We start from the raw sequence: 16,706 nt of genomic DNA on the forward strand, positions 1-16,706 counted from the left end.
CTGATTCCAGGTTACACTGGGCTTCTATTGTGCACAATAAAGTTAAAGTTACTGTGTAAAAAGAAAAACCTGCGAAGGTTCAGCTGATCTTTAGGTTTTCAGTCAAGATTTGAATGGATGATACCGAATCTGGAGTTTGGAGCTTCGTATTTCTTGTTATTTCATAACAATGTGCCAGGTACTGAGTTCTAGTGCAATGATTCCAACACTGACCCGTCAAAGCTGCTTATTGGACTCAGTTCAGTAAAGAATAATAATAATAATATAATATTTGGAGCAGACATCTCAAATTTACACATGAGCACTTGTGTGAGGTCCAATTGCTCAGCTTCCTCAGATACAGGAGGAGCGGTGCCGATTCCTTCCTGTTCCTGACAATGAACCAACTCTTCACCCCTGAAGGGTTGTTGGAGCCGTCATTGGAGTTTACCCGTCCAGTCTACATGTGTTTAGTGGACTTTGCGAAGGCTTCTGACGGTGTCACTTGGGTGGTCGATGGTAGAATGGGGTGCATTGTTATGAGCCATGTGGTCTCTGTAGACCTAGAATGAGAAGGGTTGTGATTTTTATGGACAGCATGTCACAGCCAGTTTGGGGACCCCAGAATCACTTGATGTTGTGGTCCTGTCAGCTTCATCGGACCTCGATGCTCAGTCTGAACGTGACCAGTGCTTTAGTGCAGTATCAGCAGTAATGAATTGTTGAAGTGAAGAGGATCTGATTGTGAAGCCAAAGCTTTCACTGAATCAGTCCAGCCCTCAGAAGATAGCAGCTAAAAAGAGTCAGTGTTTGGAGTTGAGACATTCAGAGGGAGCTCAGTAGAGCCGCTGCTCATTCATGTAGGAAGGTTCACTGAAGGTTTTCTGGTTGATCTTGTGGAAGGACGAGGGACGAGCAGATCACGGTGGAGAGAGTCCACAGCTCATCTGGCCAAAAGGGAGCTGGTTGTTCCCAAGTAGGACATCTGACCTAACCTAGTGAACCTGCTGCCAACACAACACAACGATCTGAAGAAGTGGCACAAAATAGATGGAGAAAGTGCTTAAAGTCCAGCAGAGGACTGAGAACACGGCTATGTACTTCATCAGTCACATTCACATCTGTCAGACGAGGGAACTAAGGACAACACGGAACTGCAGTGTTTACATGTCACACACACTCAAACACACACACACACACACACACACAGATCTGTCTTGTTAACATTAACATTGTTGTGGGAGTTCAAACTGCCAGGATGTTTGTGTGGGGATGAAAACAGGATTATGACACAGACAGAGTTCATCTGGAGAGACAGAGGAGACAAAACCATCACAGCACAAACAGACTAAAGCCCATCAGCAGGAAACTCCTGACAGAGACACAGACACCCAAAATAAACATGATGATAATGAATTCCATCAGCTCTTATTGTGAAACATCTCTAACAGGAAACAGTCAGAGGACATCTGGCTGTACGTCTGCAGATCTGGAACAGCCTGAGAGGAGGTTTGTGATCAGAGTCTAAACCTGTTTATAAGAACTCCAGGTGGGAACCACAGAGAAACACTGACTGCGTGTTGCTGCGTGATGACGCGATGGAGCCGCAACAGCTCATTCTGGAGTGTTTTTAATCTCACATCCTGCCACACGTTAGCAGCCATAGTGAATAAAAATCAACTGGACCCAACAAATGAATCATGCTCACTATAGGATCAGTGTTCAGGTCATAACAGACTCATTTTAGAACGTACTCAGGAAATCGACTACATTGATAATACAACGATTTCTGATTACAATCAGCACTGGCCATGTTAGCATTAGCGTTAGCAGCCCATCATTGCTTCATGTTTGTTGAGTTCAGGGACCGCACAGAGTGTAGGTTATGTGCAATCTGCCCACAGTGGCAGAATACAGTAAATAGCATCCTTCCTAATCAGACCACCATGCAGAAATCCTCTGTGTTGAGTAGGTGAAAGCGCAACTTGTAAAAATGTTAAAAAAAAAGAGAATATGGTTGGTTTTTGCTGGTAATCCAAACAAAGGACAATTCAACTAATCAAACATTGATTAGAATTAATTTGACTAATGCAAAAAGTACATCTGACCAACTTTAGTGGTACATACAACCAGAAGGCTCAATTACATTCTGTTCTGTGTTGACCTCCTGTTCGTACAGTGAAACAGCACGAACAGACTGATCCTCACTTCTGTTAGAATGGACAGAAAACCTCCGAAAGGCAGGTGATAAAAATCTATGAGCGGCTACTTCCAGACGTGAGACGAGGTAGGAACAAAGATGTTCTAATAAAAAGACCAATTACTCTCTCATTCATCACTCTGGTTGGGTTTTTACACCAACTTAGCTGCAGCCCTGGCCGTGTTTACTGAGGAGAGAACCCGTCAGTTTATTTAGCTCTCATGTAAATACATCTGTCATGTCAGCACAGCTGAAAAATTCTCCAAAGCAAAAAACCAGATAGAGGCTGCTGCAAATGATACTAATTATTTTATATTTACTCTGTGACACAGCGACTCCCTGCACCACAAGTCGATTTGTTTCAGTAAACCGTTACTTACACACGTCCGTCTATTGTTCTCTACAGTGGCTCAATGTGACCGACGGTCCTGAATCAGCTTCTCTCTGCAGCAGAATCAGTCATTACAGAAATAGCAGCTAGTCATTATGAGGTCATGATGAACAGCTTTACGGCCTGGTGTCAAATGACTGAACAAATATTTCACAGGAGGACGAGAGCTTTTTAAACTGACAGAGCTTCTAAACAATCCTCAACTTCACAGTCAAGTCAGAGCCGTCACAGAGAGACTCTTTCAGCCCCAGTTAGCATCTGTAACTAAACAACACCGTATTCCATCGTTGTGTTTCATCACTGATTGTTCTCTGATCCAAACCAATACAGCAGCTAATACAGCGCCAAATCACAAAAGAAGTCGTCTCAATTTACTTTACAGTGTTTAAGGTTTACACCTTTCAGAATATACCTGTACACAGAATTCTATAGAAAACCCAACACCCCCACTGAGCAGCACCAGGAGACAGTGGAGAGGAAAAAACTCCCTTTAGAGGAAGAAACCTCCACAGAACCAGGCTCAGGGTGGGCGGCCATCTGCCTCGACCTGTTGGGGCGAGTCTCTAGTCATGAACATAAAAAAAGCTTCAAATGAGGTTAAATCACCGTAAAGAGTCTTTGAAGGTTTCATATAAAGTGTAACGTGACGTGTATGACTGTTGTAGATCTGTGATCTCTCTCGGCCTACCAGCACATTATCAGAGACGTCTGCTGCATCATTTTAGTTTCTCCAAAACGCCGCTGGTCAGACTGTGAAAACTTGGGAACTGGAATTTAAAATAAAGTTTGAACATGTGTTAGTCTGTGGAGGGTCTCAGTAGGAGGAACGAGGCAGACGTGACTTGTCATTTGAAACTAAATTACAACCAAACAGACGACAGATGAGAGATGATAGATCTGATGGGAAAACACACACAGCTGTTTCTAAGTCAGAGAGGACATCCTGCAGCTCCTGCAGCTGAGACACTGAACATTGGAGCTGTCAAGGAGACAAACACAGTGTCATTTTATTATGAACACAGAAGTGAAACAAATCCAACAGCGGTCACTAATGTTTTTATTGATTTATGAGTTAACAAACAACACTCAGACAAATCCTGATTTACCTCCAAATACTGTAGTTAAATAATAGAGTCTGTTAGTGGGAAGTGAATTAAACCAATACACAGTCTAATGTTACCTTATACTGCACTTACTCAGTGAGGGAGGAGACATGTCTAATTTTAACTCCACTAAAAGACAAAAAGCTCAATGTAACAGCTCCTCAGATGGTGAAGAGCATCTACAGCGTTCAGTCTGGTTTAGCAGGCGGTCTGTGAGAATTAAAACTAAACCATACAATCAACCTCTGCCGACCTTTGAATCCTCTTTTCAAGCAGCTCACAACACACGAGTCCAAATAGTGTCAACTTCAGTCGTCCGACAGGTTCAAACAGAGCACAGCTCAGTCCGCTGGGGCCGAGTCAGAACTGAGCCCACACGTTATGACACGTAGGATCAGGCTCTGTAGAGTTGGCTGTGGATCAGGACTCAGAGTGGTCATCCACTGGCCCAACTACCCTCACTTCAACTCACATCAGCAAACACCTCTGCACATTAACAGTGTCTGTAATCACCAATCTGATAATTTGGACATTTATACCCCAAACTAGCTTTAACAATAAAAACGCAGACGCACAGTGAGGTTTTACAGAGACAGATTAAATCCTCACACAGCCTCTTTGTGAATGAAACGTTCAGACACCTTATTCGTCCTACAAACAGCATGTATATGTGTTAAAGAGATAGTTAGCGGCCCGCTGGGCCATGGCTTCCAGCCATCTGGAGCCACTGCACCACCGTTAAAACATCAGCAGGCTGCTCACACAGTCTGCAGAGGTCGTCACCAATACAAACGGAAAGTTTAATCACTGTGTCAGTTTTATTTATGGGGTGAACAGGTTGGTGTTCAGTACCTGTCAGCACAGGCTGCACACAGACACAGGCACTAACCTGACGACTGTGCTGCCTCTTATTAGATTGCAACATTCAGCCTGTGGTGTGCACTGAAATCACTTTCTCTTGTCGTCATGTTGACACTTCACTGCTGTAAAGAAACACTACAGGTGTGGTTCCTGCCCGAACATGTGCGAGCGCAGCAGCATGTGAAAATACACTGCTATCGGCAAAGAACAAGAATTGGACGAGGATACAGCCATCAGTGCTGGTGTGTGTACACAAATCAAATTTGTGAAGGTGGAGACGACACAGTAGACTGGTCAGTAACGGACACTTCTCTTCATCTGCACTTTACCACAGAGGAGGAAAGCAGCTGTGGGTTTGGTGGGATGGAAAGATGTGGACAGAGTAGAGCTTCTCAACTCAGTACATCAAAGATAAGTTCATGTTGTGTCGGCTTGTTATTGTAACTGAAACTGGAAACGCAGTGATGCACTGATGGTGTTAACCTTTAACTTTCCCCTCCGAGCTCGTCTGTCAGCGTTTCCTCTCAGAGAAGATGAGTCAGACTCTCTGACATCCACAGCCTTTGACCCAACATGGCCGCCAGCCAAACCCAGTTTGTCAGTCACTGCAACAGCTGAGAGGTCTGAGGAGGGAACGTCCCTGGATTATAAAGAGCTATAAGTGTTTTATGAAGCCAGGAGCGTGAGATTCCTCAGTGCTGACAGCACCCTCCTCATTCAGACTGGGGTTCCTGCTGTTTGTGTATCTGAAGGGTAAAAGCTTCATGTTGCAGTCGTGTCAGACTCATAATATGAGCTTCAGAAAACAGCTGTCACAGCATCACCACATCTCTCTCTAAAGTCGGCAGAGCAGAACTCCATTCAGAAAATGAGGAACTCTGGGCTGCATCACGTTTAACTGATTCTATCATCACTGTCTTAGTTTCTTGACAGGCAGCCAGAGTCTGTGTGAAGCCTCAGGTGTCTGCGATGTCCAGCGTCTATCAGCATTTAGCTAGATCGGATCATCAGAACTGTGAGCTTCAGGAACATCAGGACGATGACTGAATGAAACAGGCAGGCAGAAGGATTCCTGTGTTTACATGCAGAGACAGGAAGTGTCCCTGGTAGACTCAGTGTGGTATTTCCTGTTAGTGTCAGTGCTGCTAATGAGTCTTAATTTAGACAACAAACCTCCAACCTGCACTGTCACTACAACAGTAACATTACAACGTAAAGAGAACAGGTAGAAATTCATTTTAACCCTTCTATTTAACTGGTTTTAATGTGTGTGGGGGTCAACAACAACAGACAGTCCGAAACAAAACACGGAAACACAATCAGCCAGACAACATGACACACACCAACACAATACTGCTTCAGTGATAATGTCCCTAACAGGAAAATGCAGTTTAGTGTGTCCATGTTGAGTCATGTCAGGATCACACACACACACACACACCACACACACACACACACACACACACACACACACACACACACACACACACACACACACACACACACACACACACACACACACACAGGATGTTGTGTCAGTCTGTTACAGCAACACTCCGACTGAGCCAGAAACAGGTCCTGCAGCAAAAACTGGTCTCAGTCTGACGGTCTGGTCTGGTTCTGGGTGACGTGTCTGTTTAAACAGATGTTAAAAAACACAGTAAATGTGCTGATGGCCACCACGACTGGGCGTCTGAGGTCATTCTTCTTGGTCTTGTCAAATTAGGAGCTGGATGTTCTCAGGCCTGTCGATCTCTAGGTTTTTAGTGCAGACATCGGCCCGGTGCTGCGGGCTCCCAGCTCCCAGCCTACAGGTTTAGTCTGCAGCCAGCTCAGCTAACATTACAGCTGTACTGATGGTGTGAGCTCTATCTAACTAGCTCTACGGTGATGTAAGAGATGAAGAGGATCCTGACTGAGTCGTGGTGAGGACATGAACCAACACGCTGCATCTGTTGACATGAAACCGTCCCGGAGCTGCGATGTCCTGTTCATTTACACTCTCGCTTCTCCGACATGTCAACGCGCAGCTTCAGAGCCGGATTCGCTCGAAGCTCTTTGTCCTCCACAGTATTCACATGTTCCCCAGGACCCAAAGTCAACCCTGGGACAGTATTCAGTTCAAATCCTATTATAGAATGTACTTTAAATATTTTTATTTTAAAAGAACAGCTGATACTGAAACTGTGACCACAGTCTGTTGTGGAGTAACTTTACTCTAATAGAATAAGTACAAGTACTCCAACAGGTAATACAACTACACTGTCAAAGTACAGAAAGTAAAGTATTTACCCTCTCTGTGCTTCTGACCGTGCTGAGCAGTGCTGGAAGTACTCCCATCTACAACAAACTATGAGTATTATCATTAAAATATACTGAACTGGGTACTCTTGATGCAGAATTTGAAATATGATCTAATTGGATGGTTTTTATTTATTAATGTGTAACCATCCGTTTTAACCCTTTATGTTCTGCAATCTGCAACTGAAGCTTCAGATACACAGAGGAAAAATAAAACAGAATTTAGTAAAAATACTTTAAATTTGTGTGTACACTGTGTACCAAGTTCTGGACCAGACAACAGTACTTCAGTTAATGTACTTCATTACTTTCCACCACTGCTAATAAGTCACTGGTCGTCCTGAGTTGCAGACTGAAGGCAGAGCAGAGCCACGGCTTGAAGGAGAAACATGCTGGAAAGTCCCCTCTGGGCAGGAAGGGTGGGGCCGTGCCAGGCGGTGCATGGGGAGGGTGGAATGGTGGATGGGGGGAGGAAGCGCCCAACAACAGGAATTCTGGGAAAGCCGAGTGTTTCCCAGGAAAGGTTGTATGAAAAGTCAGAGGCTCAGAAACGAGTGGCCTGACTGAAGGGAGTGCTGCTCTCCACAGGACACGCTTACGTCCAACAGGTGCATCAGGAGGATCACTACACCCTCCATATTCACACCTGCAGTATCTGGGCAGGTACACGGTAAAATGAGCTGTTGGCTAAATCTGAACACATCAGTAAATTTGGTTTTAACACTGATGAGTCACATTCACACACTCTGCATTTCCTTATTGATTTAAAAACACATTTTGTCGCCATGGGTCAGTTTGTAATCACAGATTGAACAGACAGACTGCAAAGGAGGTCACAATCGAGCCGTGACACACTAACGGGATTTAGAGCATAACCAGGAGAAGAAGTAGAAGAAGCAGGAGAAGAAGAAGAAGAAGAAGAAGAAGAAGAAGAAGAAGAAGACGACTTGTGGGCTCAAACTGTGTGAAGCTGCTGTGAGCAGGAACCACAGCTAAAGGCTCAAAATAAAAAGCCTGAAACCAGACTGGAGGTTTGGTCTGTCCGGATCCAAACAGCAACAATGACAGAGAAAGAAACAGAACTGTTCTGAGGACCAACACTAACACAGGCAAGAGTCCAGCAGCAGAGATAAGAACTGACCTGGAGTCTGTCTCTGTGACAGGGAGGACTGCAGCCTGGGACCCAGATCACACTGGACCAGTACAACTGAACAGGCAGAGCAGAACAACACCAAGCCTCAGGCTCTGCAGCTCCTTTAAAATCCGAGCCTCTGACCTGGCCTGGTCCCTGGACTGTATCAACTGAAGCACATCTACACGTGCATGACGGGATGTGTCGATCGGAGGAACAATGGTCGCAAAGATGCTTCTTTTGTGGACACTTCATGTGCGATACAGCGTTGACATGGGCCGCGACGTGTGCAGCACAGATCAAACGTTACCAAGTCGTCCACTGTGAATGTCTACTTGCATTTATTTGCATGCATTTGATCTGCAAATGCTGCAGGTGGGGTTGGTCGGTGTCAGCACACAGCTCTCACTGAAAATGAACTCAGCCTTCAATTATTTTATTAATTCATCTGAATCATTTTTAAAGACAACGCCGACTCGACTTCAAAGTGAATCATCTGTTTCTGGATTTGTGTGTGGAGGAGGTCCAGTGATTTCAACATGAGCTGCTCTGATCTCTCCTTTTAATCCTGTCACGTTCCCCCCTCCCCTGTAGGAAATCCGAGTCTGCCCCTCTTCTCGTTTAAAACCCCTCTGGAGCAGTTTGTCCTTTTGCTTTTAACTCCACGTCTCCCAGTCTTTCTCCTCATCAGGTGGACACACAGGAAACAATAAGACTGCACTGCACTGAAATTACACTGTGTTTAACTGAAACATGTGAAACCTGCAATTAAACCTCCGACTCCTTTTGCCTTTTTCTTATGGAATACACAGTGTTTTCAGCTCTGAATGTCTGAAAGTTCCTACACTCACACAATCTGAAAGAAAAACACTGTGTGACGAGGGGGGGGCACATAACTCATGACAAAGGTTATACAGAAAACCTCTGGGAACATTTGTGCAACTTAAAGTATTTTTGGACATAGAAACATTAGGAAAACATTACAAGAGGAGAGCGTTGGGTAGAAAGTTGTAAAATGTTTTCAAACTGAAAAAAATTGAGATGAAGTGAAGAGGAGCTTTTGTATTTTCTGGATACAGAGTGAGATGCTGCTCAGCAGATTCTGAAAGAGAGGAAATCATCTGAGCTCTGAACAACACGTCACTGTGGTGAAAGTAAGGACAGAAAGAAAGAGCAAAGTTTCCCCTGACTCATCACTCCCCTACTGCAGGAGAGGACGGCGAGACGGAGACGTGGAAAGAAAAAATAAGAGAGGAGATAATTACCGAGGACGGAGTGAACGCGGACGGAGAGCTGAGTCCTCAGGATCAGAATGGGTTTCTTTCCTTTCCTGTGGAAAAAGAAGAGACAGAATTAGAGCTGAGAGACCGTGTCCACACCGTCTGACAGCTTGGTCTGATCTCCTCACAGTTCAAGCTCAATTACCAGTACACTGAACACCAAGACCCGTTTCTGTGGCAGGACCTTTTCCCGGGACAGGTCCTGGACTTTAGTTCCTGGGAAATAAAAGTACCAGGAACGTACTCCTGAGAAGCATCTCCTGAGTATTTGACAGGACACAGTTCTCCTGGTTGAATTAACTTTCCTCTGCATATTTCCATCCCATCTGTTTGAAGGCACGTGAAGTGACAGCAGGTAGAGACGACCAGATCCCAGAGCGGCTCTGAACTGATCCCAGAGCGGCTCTGAACTGATCCCAGAGCGGCTCTGAACTGATCCCAGAGCGGCTCTGAACTGATCCCAGAGCGGCTCAGTTTCCATATTAAGCTAAGCAGGCAGACTGCTGGGATTAGAGTATGGAAAGAATGAGAGAGAGACAGAGAGCTTGTGTTTGTTTCTGGCTATAAAAGGAACTATTATATTACTACACTATTATTATTATTATTATTATTATTATTATTATTATTATTATTATTATTATTATTATTATTATTATTATTATTCAATTTCTCAGTCATTTAGCAAACACAAACACACAGTTTCCAGGGTTCCAGCCTGATCACTCTTCAGCATCACAGCAGATAAAACATGTTATTTTCACATCATTACAGCAGAAACATATCGTAGCCCTCTGCTGACGTGTTGCTGTGAAACACACAGCCTCTAATTTGTTCCTACTTTCAGGAGAAGTCAGAACCTTTTATCACCATCCTAACTGAGGAGACCTGCACCAACACGTGGAAGAGCTCCAGGGCGCTCAGGCAGATGAGCAGATTGTTAGGAGCATTGATTTTACAGCTCCACAGACAAAGATCCATGAATGTCTCCACCACTCAGCTGTTAGAGCCATGAGTGGCTCACACATGAAGATGTTAGCACAGCATTAACACTCAGAACTACGTGATCTCTGATCCTCGTCTCAGGATCCTCAGTGAGCGCACATGAAATAATCCAGCCCCCGGTACACAGCAGTGGAGTGGAGCTGATGAGGAAAGGCTCATCCAGTGGAGTCACAGTACACTAAACCCACAAACCTACAACTTTCCGTGTGCTCTGAGTCGTTCTTCAGAGTAGGAGGCTTCAGACAGAACTTTCAGAATGAGGTCCAGACACTGGACAAACACGGAGCATCATTCAAAATGAACGGTAGACGGTACTCCTCCATCAGGACTGTGCGGATGTGGTTTGATCATGTTTCTGGTTTTTCGTGCATTTAACAGATGGCAGGAAAAACAGAGAGAGGTGAGACAGCGTAAACAGAGGGCGATCTTACATCACGTCATCGTAGAAACTCTCCAGCTCGTCTTTCTGCTCGGCCAGAGACAAGTCCAAGTCCAGGTAGTTTCCATTAGGAGACAGCTGAAGGGTGCAATCTTCCAACTGAGAGACAGACACAGAGAGAGAGAGACAGTTAGTATGGTCCAGGTTCACTCTCCTGCTCCAAACTTAACTGTATCAAACTAATGTGAAGATGGGCCCTGTTCTACAAATGTGGTTTGACTAATGCAGAGTGACCTGCTGATATCAGATTCATCTAAATGAATCCAGTTAATGCTCATCCAGCTTCTTGGAAGAAAGTTTCTGACTGATCTGTTGTTGAATGAAGGTTTCTTCTGTTTTAAATAATGACAAAGTAGAAACAATGATCTGCGTCATCTGATTGGCCGAGTACTGATCATTTGACTGCAGGTGTGTTTGGAACCCTCCCAGCATGCACTGGGGCTACTGATTCAATTCAATTAATGTGTCATTTAATGTGTTTTTTGTTATTTCCTGGTACATCAGATATTTAACTGTACTGAACGGGTCGCCGAGTTAAAAATGCAGCAGACGCAGACGATGCAGCAGCAGACGCAGACGATGCAGCAGCAGACGCAGACGATGCAGCAGCAGACGCAGACGATGCAGCAGCAGACGCAGACGATGCAGCAGCAGACGCAGACGATGCAGCAGCAGACGCAGACAATCAACCTGGTGATAACAGGTTGAAGAAATCTATTCCGACACAGAGGGACAGGAAGCTGACGTGGAGATGATAAAGTTGTACTGTGCTCACTCCCTGGCTTCTTAATTATGGATCAGTTTGTATCTGACAGTGACCCTGCTGCTGCTGCTCTGAAGATATAACAAACAGGACCTGCAGAACCTGTTCCACTGATGATGTCAGCTGTTCATCACAGCCCAGAGCAGGTTACATCCAGCAGGTTGGTGGAGTCAGCTGAGCTGCTGTTTAGGTAAAACACACGAGTCACGGACAAGATCTCTCACTCAGAGGAAGCATGAGGTGGTGAAAAAGTAAAGCTCAGCAGACAGACCAACTGTAAAAGGTGCAACATGCTGCAGACTGCTGCTGTACAAACTCTGCTGAAACTTGTCAAATTAAACTGGAAATGCCACTAGATAATAATTACTTCACATCCTGAGGCGTCGGCACAAAGACAAGCAACTTTAAAACCCGATCAGCAAAGAAGCAGCGAGTGAATTCAAGGAAAAGTCCAGGAACAAATCGGGTTCACATCATCACAGTGCAGTCCTGACTTCATGAACTCCACAGAGTTACATACCTGGGACAGCACCAGTCACAAAGACAGCGTCGACACCAACTGATGCACGTGTAAGACAAAATGTAAGATTTCAGTGGACAGTTGAACTTGTGTCTGAACCTGCTTAATGCAGCATTAAGGGAATTTAATTAAACCAGAAATGACCAGAAATACAGTCCATTTAGTTAGATCCTGATTATAAGTGACATGACAGGCCTCTAGTTTACCTCATATTCTACACATCACACACCTCGGACGGTGCAGCCAGTAAATAACATGTATTTAAAGGTGACCAGGTTTGTCTCCACATGTCCTCAGTCTCATCGTGGTCATCATCATGAGGAAGGGTCAGAGGATCTCTACACTCAGTTTTAAAGAGTATCTGTGAAAGCCATAAATGTCAACTAGCTGGTGGTTTTTAAACTGACAATGATGCTGCCAAGTACATTTTTGTTGTCATTCAGTGAAACTGTCTGTTTTACTGTGAGGCTGGAGAAAACTTTAAATCGTTTCTGAATGAAGTTCTGCAGCCTGATTCCTCATTTTTAAGGTTTATTCTGGAGAAATGATGATGATGATCACACAGTGAATCATATCAACATGTGTTTCATGTCTGTGTGTGACGAAATATCTCCATGTGTCAGAGGTTCTGTTCACCGGATTGGTCAAAATACAAGTTCCCATTTTTACTACATTAATATTGGGACATAAAGACACACACACACACACACACACACACACACACACACACAACACACACACACACACACACACACACACACACACACACACCACACACACACACACACACACACACACACACACACACACACACACACACACACACACACGAACTCTTCCACTTTGTGTGCAGGGAGGAAAACAGTGAACAGTGAATGACAAAGATCCTGAGAGAAGCCGTCCTGCTCCAGCATGAACCGGTTCTGTAAATCGGACCAGTGATCAGTGTTTAATCACCTGCTGTTGTCCTGAGGAGTATCACACAGAAAGTCTAATAGAGTAAGAATAAAGAAGGGATTACTTGAACAGCAGCAGGATGAATCAAACCCAGTCCAGTGACTGTGGATCCAGTTTAGTTTAACTCTGACTCAGTTTCATTAAAACAGCTTAAATTAGGACAGATTAAGACTTTCTGTAGAGCTCTGGTTCTGGATCATGTCTGCACTTCACTGTTCAGTCAGTCCTCGATCGTGCTCCAGTCTTCTCCAGCTTTAATCAGTAACTCTGTGATCGATACGTGTGGTCTGTTCAATCTAATCTTAACTGCTCCTTTTTATCCCGGCTCAGCAAATGTGCAACGGAATAAGCCAGGTTGTTCTGAAATTTGGGATCAGAACACCAGGTCGGATTTCTTAGTTCTACTTTTGTTCCCCCCTGGTCTGAGCAGAAGTCTGGCTCCTGTCTGCGATCCAACAGTAATCCTGCTCCCATTCATGCTCTAATGGACTGAAACTGGTCGGTTTGTCAGAGACTCCTCATGATTTCATCTCAGAACCTCCCTACCAGACCCGACTGCACCGATAACTTGTTCCTCTGTGTTTGGGTCAGAAGTGAATACTTTCAGTCTATTTATAGGCTCGGCCTGGCAGACGCAGCAACTTGTAGCTGTGGACTATGAGTCACGATCAGGTATGAAGCTGAAAACGAGGGCGGGAAAACTGTGACAGCGAGCTGATGCAGTGATTCTGGACCTGCAGGGTCACATTCTTCATTACAAGGATCCTCCCTGTCATTAAATACCTCCACTCTCTCCTGGAAGTAAACACGACACCACGTCGACATTTGGAACTAATGGTTTCTGGAACAGAAAAGGTTTTTCACATTTAAATTAAAGCTGTTTAGACAAATGCGTGTACCACCATTTAATTCCACAGAGAACACCGACCAACAAGACAAAGTCGGCGACAACCACCAAGAGACTCAAAGAGACAAAAAGGCCACACAGAGACTAACAGATGTGGAGGTTATAGAGGGGCAGGGGGCCGGGCTTGTTACCGCAGGCTTCGACCACTCTGACAAGCGTCTGACAGAGTTGGAACTAGAGCTGGAAGTGAAATGGGAAACTTTAAAGGAAGTGAATTCAACTGCTTTTGCCCTGTGATGTTTTTCCAGTCGCACAGTTCAAAATGAAGAACTCTTCTGTTGCTCAACCAACCATCCGATCAGCGTTTGTGTCCATTAGTCTGAAGTGTGGTGAAATACGAGATTTTCATATTAAGACCAGCAGAGAAAACTCACACCTGAGGGCAGCAGTGAATCATGATCTCTGATTTGGTACTTCAGTAAAAGTATCTGAGTACTTCAACGTCCTGGTGGAGACCGCTGTACCTACTTTCAGTCTGCATCAGTGTCTCCTAATGAAAAACGTTTCTAGACAGATCTTAATCTGAAAAGCAACGAGTAACTTCCTGCCTTTGTGCTAAGCTAGGCTAAACATGTCAGAGTCCTGGACACGGATCAAACTCGGGGGAACGAGAGGACTCCACTAAACATCAAACTGCTCCTTTAATTCGTGTGTGTGTGTGTAAGGAAAAGCCTATTGAGCTCTTATCAACGTGCTGCTGTGAGTATTACATCCGTCCGTCCATCCATCCAGCTTATCTCCTGTTTACAGGTCCCACCCTCTTCCTCCACCGCTGACCAAACCCAGGACACGACTACTGCAGAAAACCACACACAGCAGGAGCAAAGCCCCACATGCTCACGTCACCAGCATCTACCGGTGGAGGTCGAGCCCCAGGGCATGATGGGAACAATTATGGGGTCCGTGGAGGAATGTAGCCTAGCGGGACCGGCTCGCTGGTCTTTATCTGATCCTGGAGATTCCAGCAGTGCCCTAAAGGCCTCGCTCTGTGTGTAACTCACACACTGATCACAGCACTTTGAAAAGAAGCATCTGTTGCAGCAGATCCGGATTAAAGTGATCAATGAAGGCCGTCAGCCGCAGACTTTACTCGCACACTTTATCTCCGTCACTGACCTTTAGCCTCTGATAACTGGACTGATCAGGTCCTATTAAACTGTGGCTTCGCCTGAGACACAACAAGCTGCATTCACTTCCTGTTTGGAAAACTCGAATCCCTGCACGAAAAGTCGAAGCAGGACAGAAACAGAAGCAGCTACAGGAAGCTGAGGGTGAGAGGTGTCATGGCACTGATGCACAGATGTGAAGTGATGAATCACTGCAGCCACAGATTATGATTCCACATCATCCATCAAGCGTCGCGGTGCATTTGAATTTGCTCGTTAGTTCGATTAAGATGCCGTCGACCGTGCAAATCAAAAGTCGAGTTTACAACCAGAGATGATGAGTTCAAACTGCTGCTCGGAGGCCTGACCGTCTCCTCGGTGGAGAGGTTCCCGTCTTCTAGTGTTAGAACTTAATCTGGTCACCAACCAGAGCACTGGACAAATACTGGTCTGTTCATCCTGAGGGGAACAAGAACGTCTGATCCACCAGCAGCTGTTGAGGTGTCTCAGTCCCAATCAGAGTGACCGATCCACAGAGCCTGGACTAGTCTGGGTTAGTACAGCTGAAACACAAAGTGGATCGGACGGATGCTGGTTCCAGCTGAGACCAGAGAAGAAGCACTTGGATCTACTTACTACCACCACCTCATTCTCAACTACTGGCATCTGGCCTTTTTATGTCCGACTGAACTTTGACCTCTCCTTCTGAACCTGATCCGTGTTGATACTGAGTCTTTAAAGAACCCCACCCCCCCCACGAAACGATACAGGTGATTACAGGTGTGTTCCTGGGTCTGAGTCACTTCACAGCTTGTTCACGGACTCCGAAAGTTAAAACAGGACCGACTCTCCGACCTAAACACGGTTTAAGTACCGTCCCGCCCTCGGCTGACACCGGTACCGACAGGTACCGTGGGTTCGGCCGGTGACCCACCTTGAGCGGCGGCTCCAGCAGCTTGTGTATCCCGGCGATCTGCTCGCTGAGCGGCAGGTTCTCCTCCAGGTTCACCGTCGGAGGTCTCCGGGGTTCGGGAAAGTTAGTGCAGATAAATGGATCCGAGTCCTCCAGGTACTGGACCCTGCAGGTGACGGAGGCCATGGCCGTGTCTGCGGCTACAAGTGTCTCTGTGGCTCGGTACAGACCCGTGTTCCAGCGACACAGGACGTTCGTGGCCCGAGTGAAGCCGCTCTGAACCGGAACTGGGAACAAACCCAAGCTTTTATAGGGGATCAGCCGGCGTCGCCTTTCAAAATAAAAGCATCCTGCAAGAATTCTAAGATCCGAAGTGTGGTCCCGAGAAAACCAGTGACCTGATCAGACATGATGAGAAGCACAGACCCAAACTGAAGTGTTTTAGAGCAAGAAAAGAGAGCTTTCCACCGTCATTTAAAGTTCTGATGTTGAACATGGAGAATATAATAATAATAATAAAGAAATAGTTTTATTATATTTTATTATAATAAAAGCAGTTGCAGCACCTGAATAAACAACATCAGCAAAAACCCAAATTTCCCACTCAGTTAAAGACAACACATCACTTGATGTAGAGATTTGTGTCGTTATGCTGAGTGGTGAGGTGTGAGCTGATTCATTACAGCCTAATGATTCGCCCACTGTGCAGTTAAACTTTGATTTAAAACGATACAGAACTACTGGGTGATATGAACTTAATGAGACACTTAACCGAAACGAAATCATCTGGATGTCAAATGTTTTTATTTTGAAGGTTGGAACGCAGAACGTCCGGTTTGTTAAGGTGAGACC

At 45.2% G+C, this 16,706-nt stretch overlaps 1 protein-coding gene across 6 annotated transcripts in view; it reads right to left on the reverse strand.

Annotated features, from left to right (window-relative positions):
- fhod1 (formin homology 2 domain containing 1) overlaps window positions 1-16,146 on the reverse strand; it is a 36,088-nt gene extending 19,942 nt beyond the window's left edge. For all 6 annotated transcript variants that reach the window (XM_026379103.1, XM_026379102.1, XM_026379101.1 and 3 more), the window contains exons 1-3: window positions 15,876-16,146; window positions 10,681-10,787; window positions 9,233-9,297 (exon numbers count right to left, since the gene is read on the reverse strand). In XM_026379103.1, coding sequence (XP_026234888.1) covers window positions 9,233-9,297; window positions 10,681-10,787; window positions 15,876-16,040 — 337 coding nt within the window. In that variant the 5' untranslated portion in view covers window positions 16,041-16,146. The remainder of the gene's footprint in view (window positions 1-9,232; window positions 9,298-10,680; window positions 10,788-15,875) is intronic.
- Window positions 16,147-16,706: the final 560 nt, after the last annotated feature.

This window comes from Anabas testudineus, chromosome 3 (assembly GCF_900324465.2).
Source record: "Anabas testudineus chromosome 3, fAnaTes1.2, whole genome shotgun sequence".
In the NCBI taxonomy this organism is placed as follows: Eukaryota; Metazoa; Chordata; class Actinopteri; order Anabantiformes; family Anabantidae; genus Anabas; species Anabas testudineus.